The sequence below is a fragment of the Mytilus trossulus genome, chromosome 11 (assembly GCF_036588685.1).
Source record: "Mytilus trossulus isolate FHL-02 chromosome 11, PNRI_Mtr1.1.1.hap1, whole genome shotgun sequence".
Taxonomy (NCBI): Eukaryota; Metazoa; Mollusca; class Bivalvia; order Mytilida; family Mytilidae; genus Mytilus; species Mytilus trossulus.
The window spans coordinates 54,902,771-54,915,719 of record NC_086383.1 but is presented as its reverse complement, the minus strand read 5'-3'; the positions used below and the strand labels follow the sequence as shown (position 1 = coordinate 54,915,719).

The 12,949-nt window shown below is 32.0% G+C and overlaps 1 protein-coding gene across 1 annotated transcript in view; it reads right to left on the bottom strand.

The window, feature by feature from the left end:
* LOC134690171 (clumping factor A-like) overlaps positions 1-12,552 on the bottom strand; it is a 29,628-nt gene extending 17,076 nt beyond the window's left edge. Inside the window, exons 1-3 of the mRNA XM_063550149.1 lie at positions 12,508-12,552; positions 10,871-11,091; positions 554-723 (exon numbers count right to left, since the gene is read on the bottom strand). Coding sequence (XP_063406219.1) covers positions 554-723; positions 10,871-11,091; positions 12,508-12,552 — 436 coding nt within the window. The remainder of the gene's footprint in view (positions 1-553; positions 724-10,870; positions 11,092-12,507) is intronic.
* Positions 12,553-12,949: the final 397 nt, after the last annotated feature.

Here is a 12,949-nt window from a genome sequence, read left to right as displayed (position 1 = left end):
ACTTAAGAAATCATTGTTTCTGCTTTGTTTGTGTTAAACTTTCAGTCGGGCTACGATGCATGATCAGTAGATCAGTTTAATAGTTAACTATAATAATTACATAAGATGTATGTTTCATAATAATACGTTATTATGATTGGCTAACTGCACATCACGTGTTATTCCTTAACCAGTTGCATTACACAATAAAAGTTATCATTCATGATGACACGAGGTCCCATAATAAAGTGCACAAAAAAAATGGCATGATCATAAGCTCATACACATTAAACGAAATGATACTAAAGGTCATATTCCTGCCTTTGTACAGGCAAATCTTTACTAGGTTTTAACTTGATTTCAGCACAAACCCAATTTTCGTTGATATATCTTTCTCAAAATCTTAAATGGATTCGAGATCGATGGATGCCTATGTAGATTATTTATAGTGAAATTCTAGAATTTGAGCTGCGAAACAAATTGTTTTTGTCTTTACGCTTTCAAGTAAATTGTCTGAGTGATTTACTATTGCCGAAGCGTAATTCAACAGAGGAAGTGTTCCTTTACTACATACCCACAGATGATCCTATATCTGAATACGCTGGGCTGAGTTGATCCGCTTTTCTTATATAAGGTAAAGCAGCTTTTTTGTCAGGGTCACTTTTGAATGCTTCATCCAATATGTAACATTGTTCATTCGCTATCAATAATCCTTGTATTTCTTCATCAGAAAATGAATCGCATCTGTAATGCAACATTACAATATTTCAATGATTCCAATCATAAAAATAACCAAAATAAAATTGAAAATAAAAACTTAAATAAGTAACTAGATGTTCATATACAAATACAAGTAGAACTGTCTTCTAAAATATAGATTGCAATGTTTTCGATCCATGTAGCTGCTCTTAAAAATAAACTACATGTATAATAAAATATTGGCTCGAACTTTTATTTAAAATTTAACAATAAATAAATAATCCATTGATGTGGAGCTCGTCAAGTTATTATAACCATCAACACATTGAAAAGTTACTCTAAATTGGACATAGAATCGTTAGTCGATCGACAATACGTCATATGCAATAAAACAAAACCTTTTATCTGTGGACCATTGCATCTATATATTTAAGAAATAATTCATGGGGGCTTGAATATGTCGTGATTTTACCACGGGTTGGCCCTTTATGACAAATATTTTACCGTAAGCGATAGCGAGGGGTTAAATATCGGCGTAAAGGGACAGCCCGTGGAAAAATCACGATATATTCAAGCCCCCATGAATTATTTCGATTGTAATAGGACGAAAACGGCAATTGATTTTGATCGAAGAGCTCTAGGTGAAGGCATTATTTGCCATTCCCATAAATAAACCTACTATTAAATTGACGTAAACGAACGGAGCAAACTGCATAAGTGAAATGCTTAAGCTATTTACCATGACATATTTAGCATGTTTAGATAGGTTTGGATAAATCTTAATGATAGTTGTACTCATTGATGCCACTGCTGGTAGAGATTTTTTTCCCCGAATGTATTACCAGCCCAGTAGTCAGCACTTTTGTGTTGACTTGAGTTATTATCGATATGTTCATAATTATTGATCAACTGTTAACAAACTTTGAATTTTTGAAAAAAAATAAAACTTTTCTACCTCAGGAATAGATTACCTTAGCTGTATTTGGTAAAACTTCTAGGCATTTTTGGTCCTCAATGCTCTTCAACTTGGTACTTTTTTGCCCTTTTAAACATTTTTTGATTCGAGCGTCACTGATGAGTCTTATGTAGACGAAACGCGCGTCTGGCGTAAGTATAAAATTTTAATCCTGTTATCTGTGATGAGTCTTTTTTCAATCACTGGGTCGATCAACTTCGTACTTTTATGGCCTTTTAAACATTTGTTTATTCAAGCGTCACTGATAAGTCTTATGTAGACGAAACACACGTCTGGTGTAAATATAAATTTTAATCCTGATATCTGTAATGAGTTTATTTGTACAAAAAAGGCTTATATAATACGTTTAAGCATTGATTGTTTACGTTTACTTTTTGTGATGATTTTAGATTTCACAAGCGAATAGTTTCCCGTAAAATGCTTTTATTTTGACATCATGTTCGATGACATCATACATTGTAGAACAGCATATGACTCGGGAGTACGATCCGAACAGCCCAAACAATATATTCATATTTTACCAAGGGTGTATACTCAAAGCGTTTGAAGGATGTAATCTTATAATTGTAATTAGAAACTGATTCTCACAATGATGTTTTTTTTTCAGATACCTACTTATAAGAAAGCGATGAATGTGTTTATTAAGTTTCATCATATTTAACCAGTTGTAGATACGTAAATGAGTGGACACACATATTTTTAATATGTTTTACCCACAACTGAAACCTGTTATTCAGTGTTGTCGTTTGTTCATTCTTGAGTTTTTTTTTTATTTATTAAATTTGTTTTTAGTTATGCCGTTAATTTTTTTCGTTGGAAATTTTTCACACTTTTCCTATCGGAACCTTTCAAGGCTGACTAAAAAAGTACTGAGTTATATAAAGTTATAATCAGACTAATTTGAAAATGCAGTGAACTACTAGTTGTGCCAGTTTCAGTTACTAACTAGTATAAAGTGAATAGATTTGTTCATGAAGAAAACCCCAGGTCAATCCTCTTTATTGCATTTTTTTGCGCTGTTAACTGTAACTAAGTTCGAACGATGAATATCAAAATCATTTATTTTGTAAAAAAATGTCCTTCTTCAATTTAAACTGTATACATAACAACAACATTAATTTCATTTACCTGTGTATATTATTGTAAATGGCGGATTTTTGTACAAGGTTTTTTTTTTCTTTTTTTCTAAAAAACTGTTTAACATTTACATTTACAGCGGTAACTTACTGTTACTTTATTGATTCGCCCCTTGATTTAATGATTTTGTATTTACCTTGTTCATCATTGTATGCTATCAGTTTATATTCACTTATGTTAATATGTCTTTTTATTGAGTAATTAGATACGCCATTTCAATTGGTAATTTTATATGTGTCTTTCTATGCTGTTATGTTACACTATTGTTTCAGATAAGGGTGAAGGTTGGTACTTATTAAAACGTTTAAACCCGCTGCAATTATTTGCACCTGTTCTAAGTCAGGATTGTGATGTTAAGTAGTTGTCGTTTGTTGATGTGGTTCATAAGTGTTTCTCGTTTTTGTTTTTTCTTTTTAGATTAAACCTTTTGTTTTACAATTTGAATGCGCTTGCTTTGATTATTTTTCAAAGCTTGCTGTTCCGTATGAGGCAGGACTTCGTGTTGAAGACCGTACTTTGACCTATAAGGGTTTACTTTTAGAAGTGATGACTTAAATTGAGAGTTGTCTCATTGGCACTCATTCCACATCTCCTTAATTTATTTGATGCTATTGACCAGCTGAAACATTTGATTAGGAGTCAATCTTACATGTCAAATTATTTGTATATAACCATTCAAAATATTACCAGACTGGTTCTTAAGATATACCCTTATCATATCGACAAAAGCTGTACTCAGTATGAATATTTCAATACAAAAAAGAAGACAAACGTCTTTGATATGTGTATTGTATGTATCCGAAGATTTTCAATCCAGCAAAAGCATAAATATAACTTTCCCGATTTTAGGATGAAGAAGTTATCAAAGATTTAATTAATGAAGGCAACGACAAATTTTATAGTTGCAATTCTTTATTTCCTAAAATTGTTGCGAACAGAAACTGTCAATCCTAGTATTCTATAACCATTTAATTTTAAACGAATAAAATACAATCTTAAAGACACATTCAGAAAACGACAAACATAAGTTGCAAGCTTTCTGAAGAAAGAACATGTTTTATCAAAAAGTCAACAAACCTTTGGATTCAAAATTCATCATCATTTCCGACATATTCCTATAAGCATGATAAGGTAGCACAATACAAAGATTTTTTTACTTTCAATCTCCAACCTTTAAAATGCTGTTACTTTCTTTAGACTGCATATAAATTAATAAAATATGTATATGTTGTGTACAAGTTATCATTTTCTACAAATTATAATTTGTACAAAAATATTGTACAAATTGTACAAATTATAATTTGTATTTTGACTTTGTACACATTATAATTTGTACAAAACGTGCCGGTACAAATTACAATTTGTACAAAATTTGACCAAAATTCACTTATAACTTGTACAACAGTTTTAAATATGAATTTTGATGAAAAATTCAATAATTCACATGATAGAATTGTAATTAACTGACCACACTTTAAGCCTTATTAACAAAATACAGCGTTTTTACACAACTACAAACGGCAGATTTATTTTTAAAATTTTTGAGAGAAAAAAGTAAACAAATATGATTTTTTTTTCAAATTTTTAATACATTAACTACTTTTTCTAAAAACATATCATTCAATTGTACTGATTGATGAATTATTTGGAGGATTTATTTTTATTCAGAAACTTTGCAAAAATTATTATATTTTAAATTTTGTAAAATTTGATACTTTGAATTGTGAGAAGGATCTCGAAAGATTTGTTGCCACTTATTCGTTATTTCAAAGAGTCCATGGAAAACTTTCTTTAAACAAGTGATGATTAATATTTGTAATTGGTACATCAAAAGATTGGATTTGCATGACTTATTTCCCTTCACTTTTGTTTGTGAAAAGATTGATGGTTCAATGCAATTAGGTCTGATGATTTTATAATACTACACCAACTAGTTTATAATACTTGTCCGTTTCGTTTCCGTTTTGTATCCGTTACGTGTCCGTTATACATCCGTTAGAGGTCTGGAAGATAAATTGACCAACGGACGTCTACCGGACGTTTAACGGATAAGACGTGTGTTGAACGAATGAAAAACGGACTTCTACCGGACGTATAACGGATAAAACGGATCTGAAACGGATAAATGCCAATTGAAAGTTTCGCATCAGAAATGCCAATTATTGATATGTCAGATTTCTTAAGGTTCATGAATTCTTTTTATTCATAATCGATCTTAGTGTATAAGCACGTCTGCACAATCAAGCAGTTCTTATTCAGGCCAGACACTGGCCTTTGGAGGAATTTTGAAGAACAAAACAAAACCAATTACCCAGAAATATTTTAAATACTTATGCGATGTACATGTATTATTATTGTCGCCTTTGATTTTTCTGTATATCTTGTTCATCCGTTTTATCCGGTACGCTTCCGTTAGGTGTCTGTTTTAAGCGTTACTCGTCCGTTGGATGTACGTTCGACATCCGTTCTGTCCGTAACATGTCCGTTTCTCGTACGTTGCATATCCGGTGTGTGTCCGTTATGCATCCGTTACACGTCCGTTTTATTCTGTCAGTACATCAACGGACTCCCAACGGATAACAATTTTGTCAACGGACAACTTTTGTTTTCATCCGTTAGTCGTCCATTCGTGCTATCCGGTAAGGTGTGACCGAGGCTTAAAATGCATTTAACACAGGTCATAAACGATTTGAGAGTCAAAAAATTTTGTGCAATACCTGATTCAATAAATCACTAGATCATCTGCTTAAACGAGTGATAAAGAACTACTTTTGAATTTTGTAACTTAGGTTAACTGTGTGGTCATTTAAAAGCAATTCAATAATGTGTATCAATGCTTTTTTCACAAAAATCCATGTGACAAATTATTGTACAATTTATAAGTGAATTTTTGTCCATTTTTGTACAAATTGTAATTTGAATATTTAAGCACTTTTTGTACAAATTACAATTTGTACAAAGTCAAAATACAAATTATAATTTGTACAATATTTTTGTACAAAATGTAATTTGTACAAAATGATAACTTGTACACAACATATAAATATGTCGTGTACAAGTAGCGATTTTGTACAGGTTATAACATGTACAAAAATTAAAATATTGTACATGTTATAACTTGTATAATGCAAGAATACAAGTTATAACATGTATCAAAGTACCTCATACATGTTATAACCTGTACAAAATATTGCTTAAAAATGGTTTTAACTTGTTCAAAATTTAAGATAAATCTAAATGAAGTAAAAAATACATTTTAATTCACCAATGCATAAAGAACAACAATAAACAGACCAGAACGTGTCTTTTTCTGTAGAGGTCAATGATCAGAAAGTTTCAGAAATATATGTTTCATGACTTATGTTGGCAAAATGTGTTTTCATGTAATTGTATCTGTTATGTAGTCCATCATGGCTTAAGTAAGTGTGAAACTATTTACTAAAAGCTTTCATTTTCTCAATGACAATTACATTATATACTTGTAAATAAATTCTTCCAAACTTTTAAAGAACGATGCCTAAATGTTTTGGGTAAAACTCCTCCATCTCGTTTTATAGCATGCAAAGACTAAAACAATGTCTTATATGCTTACTCTGTAAAAGCAAGAGAGAGCTGAAATAGTTTTCATTGGACCACGCTTCATTATCAATATCTTTGGATCTACTCTTCAACATGTTTGGCCCTCAACATGACTTATGTAAATTTATATATATTTTTTTTATATATAAACTATAAGATCATTGCATGAGGCGGATGTCATATTGATGATCCTCTACTTTAAAAGCATGTATTTATGTCCTAAGGATGTCGTCTGATCCAAGGGCTGGTTGTTGTCTTTTAGAAACATACCCCATTTCCATTTCCAATTTTATTTGTAGCACATCTGTCGTGGCTATCCTCTTATGTCTTTTATTGTCAACTAGAATGAGAGTATTTTACTATTGGCCTCAAAGTAGACACTCACAATTATAATTCATCAAATAAAGATATGGTCATAGATAGTCATAAGAGGATCATAAGACATGTTCTAAGATATATCTTAAGACCCCTGTACATTAACTGTATCAAAAAAGGACAAAACACACTAACATGAAGGAATAATAAAAACGTTATGAAAATATTTTTGAGGTCAATAACATCTGTTGCAATATTCATGATAATAGAAACATATCCTTATTTTTCGATTTTGTACAAGTTAAACCCATTTTTAAGCAATATTGTACAGGTTTTAACATGTACGAGGTACTTTTGTACATGTTATAACTTGTATTTTTGCATTATACAAGTTATAACCTGTACAATATTTGTGTACGTGTTATAACCTGTACACAATCGCAACTTGCTTGTACACGACATATATAGATATAAGATTAATCTTTTAAATATATGCAATATTTTTGTTATGCAATTATTATGTAATCAATTATTATGCAATTTATGGCAAAATCTTGGTCAGTTCACTTTCACTTTCACCTTCACTTGAATGCATTGAGCTCTATTATTTCTATAACTATACAGGAAATTTTAATAGTGTGATCGATCCAGTAAATACTATGTCCAGAGCTTATTTCGTTGATTCACAGTATTTCTTTTAAACAAAGAGTCATACAACTAAAGTCTCCAAGGATAATTGTGTTTACAATTGATGCATGAAGTAATGCAACCATTATACTTTTGCTTTAATTTCAGAGATAGAAGACAAACTCTATATTTTACCATTATGTGTTATTAGTAGCTATATCTACTATGCTGACTTCCATAAAAAAAAACAATTCAGGGGCAGCAACCCAACAAAGAGGTTGTATGGATTGTCTGAAATTCGGGGCAGATAGATATTGACAATTTTACCCTATGTCAGATTTGCTCTCAATGCTTTGGTTTCAGATATATAAGCCAACATCTACATTTTATCATAAAGTTTTATTTTTAGCCATGGTGGCCTGTTTTGTTGGCGGACGACAAAGTACGAAGGACGATGGACGCTTAGTGATTAAAAGCTCAAAATATAGTTTAGACCGATAACTGACTGACTTCGGTGCTGGTATGCGTTAATGAAGTGTTCATTTTATATCCTCATAAATTGTCATTTAGATAAAATAAAAAAATTCAACCAAATTAAGTTTACAAGAAAAAGTACCTTGTGTAGCGTTTATATGTACCGGTCACTGCTCTCCCTAAGCGACTAAGACATGATTATTGTTTAATCAACACCTTTAATGACCGTTTATCTGTCGATCAAACAATCGTGGATTGATAAGTGTCATCAGTTCTGATCAAAGAGTGAAAGAATTAAAATGTTTACTTAGCAATTTGGCCTTTTTCAGGAAGCTTTTATCCTATTGAAAGTTTGATGAATGTTGCGAGCAATAAACAAACGAACAAGTAGATAGAAAGAAACACCCAAGTTTGCAGTGCCCCAGAAATAATTATAAAACAACATATGAATATATACATGTTTTTGTTTAAGATGGCTGTCAATTATCTATTCATTTTTTTTATGCTCCCTTTATTGGCCTTATGTTTTCTGGTCTGTGGGTCTGTCGGTTCGTTCGTTCGTCCGTTTGTCCATTCATTCGTCCGTTCATCCGTCTTTCTCTCTTAAGGTTAAATTATTTGGTCGAGGTAGTTTTTGATGAAGTTGAAGTCCAATCAAATTGAAACATAGTTCACATGTTCCCTTTGATATGATCTTTCTAATTTTTATGCCAATATAAATATTTTAACCCATCTTTAAGGACCACTTAACATAGAAAATGATAATGCGAATGGAGCATCCGCGTAATTGGGACACATTCTTGTTTCTTTCAAAATCTAAAATCTACGATTAGAAAAAGCAACAATCGTGCAACTTTTATTCTAACCACTAAAGTTGGTACCCATCCATAGAAGTACGTCCGCATCATGTACAGAGCACTTTTGTTTCCGTTTCATTTCCATATGGAATTTTTTTCACAGATAGTTCAAACGTTGAACAGAACTTATAATGTGTATTGTGCAATATTCCTAACATATTGTAAAGTAAAACATCAACTCATTCTCATTAGACAAAATGTTGAACAATATGGATGAGGAATACAATGCAAGAAATGATCAGAAACATGCATGTTCATCCCAAATAAATCTTTTATTTCCAATATGTATATTTTTACTTTCCGCTATATAGATGACGTTCTTTCACTAAACAATTCAAAATTTGGTGACTATGTGGAACGCATCTATCCCATCGAGTTGGAGATAATGGATACTACAGATACAGTTAATTCGGCTTCATATCTTGACTTACATCTAGAAATTGACAATGAGGGTCGGTTGAAAACAAAACTTTATGACAAAAGAGATGATTTCAGCTTTCCAATTGTGAACTTTCCATGTTCAAGTAGCAACATTCCGGCAGCACCTGTATACGGGGTATAAATCTCCCCATTGATACGATATTCCCGTGCTTGCATTTCCTATAATGATTTTCTTGATAGAGGATTATTGCTCACAAGGAAGCTATAAAACCAAGAGTTCCAAATGGTGAAGTTAAAATCATCCCTTCGTAAATTTTACGGACGCCATCACGAGTTGGTTGATCTTTATGGAATAACCGTTTCACAAATGATATCGGATATGTCCTTTACGTCGTAACTACAATCCCCTTCCCTTTCACGAATGTGACCTACTGAATTAGACTATTTACCGGATTTGTAATCACATAAGCAACACGACGGGTGCCACATGTGGAGCAGTATCTGCTTATCCTTCCGGAGCACCTGAGATCACCCCTAGTTTTTGGTGGGGTTCGTGTTGTTTATTCTTTAGTTTTCTATGTTGTGTCATGTATACTATTGTTTTTCTGTTTGTCTTTTTCATTCTTAGCCATGGCGTTGTCAATTTGTTTTAGATTTATGAGTTTGACTGTCCTTTTGGTATCTTTCGTCCCTCTTTAATCATTTCTGACTAAACAGTTGAAATAAAGATTTTATTCTGAAAACACATAGAGAAAAATCACATATTTACATAATTGACAGTCTGTTAGTTTTGACACGAAACAGCAACCCAATCTGAATAAACTGTTGTATATTAACCACTACCTAAAGTTTTACGATATATCTATTCAGATTGGTCACAACATTGGAAGTAGGAAAAAGATTCAATTCTAAAAATGTGAGTTTTTCATGATAATTGGTAAATATGTTTAGCTGATTAGAGGTGTACATCCTTAAGGTTACAATACACCATGAGATTGTAAGGGCGCAGCAATTTTATGAGCATAACATGGTATTCAGAATTACGAGTATGGCTAATCCTGATTGGTTGCTAAGTGCGCCCGTATATTTTTATTATTAGGGACTTCGCGCATTCTGCATGATATGATAGGCCAAACAAATTATGTTCCGTAGCCTCAACGTAAACAAGACGTCTTTTCAACGCTAGGACGAAACACGTATTTTAAGGTGCAAAATTTATAGGCATTAGATATAAGTACAAAATACGCTAAGAAAAGCAACACGAACCTATATTTTTTGGACCAAAAAATACTGTCCGAATAATTTCTCTGTAGTTCTAGCAAGATGTCGTTAAAAAAATTAACTTTCTAGAGTGTGTATCTCAAAAAAGGCTGTCATTATCATGGGAAAATTAATTGTTTATTTCAATCTATAAGATAGTAATTATATAGAAAAACAAACAATTAAAAGTAATTTGATTAAGTTCTTGTCTTTGATGTTTCTGGAAAGAGATGTACTTGTTTGATATTCAAGATATATAATGAAAACGTTTCGGAAACCAATGAAATTACGGATTTCGAAAAAAAAGAACATGCATTTTTTTTTTCAGAGATCACTCATTTGAAATTCAAAATATTGTTTAATCATAAGCACTGACGGAGTGGGTATCTGCGACCACGGAATATAAGTACTAGATAACATATTTTTGACCCGAGACCCCGAGTTGGTATATCAAGATCACGGATTTATTTAACCATTATTTGTATCTTTAGGGCTTCCGTGGAATATTGTGGAACACATCATTACGTTTAACAATTGATTTCAAAGAAAAAAATCATTGAATTTCTTACAATATGCAAACACTTACTTCTCCACTCTATTTTTTTCTAACGTATATGTTCGATTGTACAGTACTTCGAACAAACTATCCACATAGGCTTTACTTTTCAACTGCCAACCTTCCCTTGGTATGACCCAGGCACGAGTAATATCCCTCAATTGTTGGCGCAATGCCTTTCGACTTCCACTATCAAAACATTTCAGTTGGTAACTGAGCGCTAATATTTCAATTTGAATTATCGCTTCTACCTGGAAATAAACAATTCGACATTAAGTAAGTCATTAAAAAATAATAGGTAGCCAACGTTACCATAAGTAGTTCTGCTTAAAACCAAAGGCCACATATAACAGAGGGACGAAAGATACCAGAGGGACAGTCAAACTCATAAGTCGAAAATAAACTGTGATCTCAGGTGCGCAGGAAGGGTAAACAGATCCTGCTCCACATATAAACTTCTTGTATCTTTGACAGCTAACAAATTATCCTTTCTATTATTAGATTTCAACAACTGACGACAACGTTCCTTCTTGGGCATAACAACCATAATTGTTATTATTGCTGTTATTCTATTATATCCTGTTCAACATGAATAATATTTGTAACAAGCCACATAACCTATTTTTCTTCATGTTTAACCTTGAAATTGTATATGAATATCTCAATGCATGTATATTAACACAATAAATATTGAAGAACAGTTGTATTTTCGTAATATTAATTATTTTTGAATACACTGTCGGGAAGTCATCGAAAGCTCTCTGTCAGGCACATGTGGAATTGGGAATTGACAAGATTGCTAAATGAAATAATTTATGAAAATATTAATCTTTAAAGACAATACTGGTGCAGTATATGAATTCAAAACGGAAATAAACATATGCATCAATGTTTTGAACGACTCAGGCTACAAATGAATGCGAGTTCAGCATGTTGAGCGATAAATATACATTCGAATTCTTCTAAGTTAACTGTGAAAAGGTTTTCCATTTTTCAGACCAGTCAACACAAAACTTTATCTATGGACTGATTTCTATGACTTGAAAAAAGTCAACTGTCAACAAGCTGGTACTGAACACCATACTTCCAAATCTTAAAGCGTTTTTATATTTTTATTTTTGATTTTTTTTCTCAAAGTCATGAAATATTAAAAAAAAACATATTTTTTTAAATGTTGAAAATTTCACCAAATGATTCAAAATTTATAATTATCAACTTCGTTTACAAATTTAATAATTAAAGATTTAAGCAAACTTTCAAAAGACTAAACTGAACGTTCAGTTTAATCGTTTAATCCGGCCGATCGGTCATAAATTGCTCAAATAATGAGGAAAGCACCAAGTTTTGCATGATGGTACATTTTTGTGTACTGAGCAGTAGTAGATATGGAACCACCCTCAATATTTAATGTGGCGGCGTATTTCAAGATGGCTGCCATACAATCTTAAATATTTTCCAGTATTGCACAAGCCACAGTAGATTTGCAGCTGGAAGCACAAATTTAACATATTTGAATAATTTGGTGTACTTAGCAAGATTTTGTTTTGCTCTATACTTAAAATTCAAAATGACGGATATCTTCAAATGACCGCCTTGTAAAAAAGCAAATATTCATTGAGGAGAATTGACCTGAATTTAAGCATTTTATTAAAGTTAAGTGTTATTACGTCTCTGTTCAAGTTCTGTCTTTTTGATTTTGCCTGGCTTGTCATTTCGTATACAAAGTAGTAGCTTTCATAAAAAGCTGCAGTAGTAGCTCTCATTTATAGCTGCAATATTTGCTATCTTGGGTTACACAAAGATGGTGTAATTTGAGATTTATCTGCCCTAAGGTATTATTCATTGCCTATTATTGCTTGGATTGCAATATTTTGCAATTTTTGATATTATACTGTGATTTGAGAGTTGTATGAACACATATCAGTGAAATGGCAGGAATGCAGGACAACAAGGACAAGAACATTCAAATGGCAGAACTAAATTACTTGGAGACATGGAGAAATACACAACTAAAGACACTTTACATGCTTTAGCACAGGACAACTTCATCAATTGTACCAAGAAATTTTAGCAGATACAAGTAGGTAACAATTGGCAGGAAGTGGATCC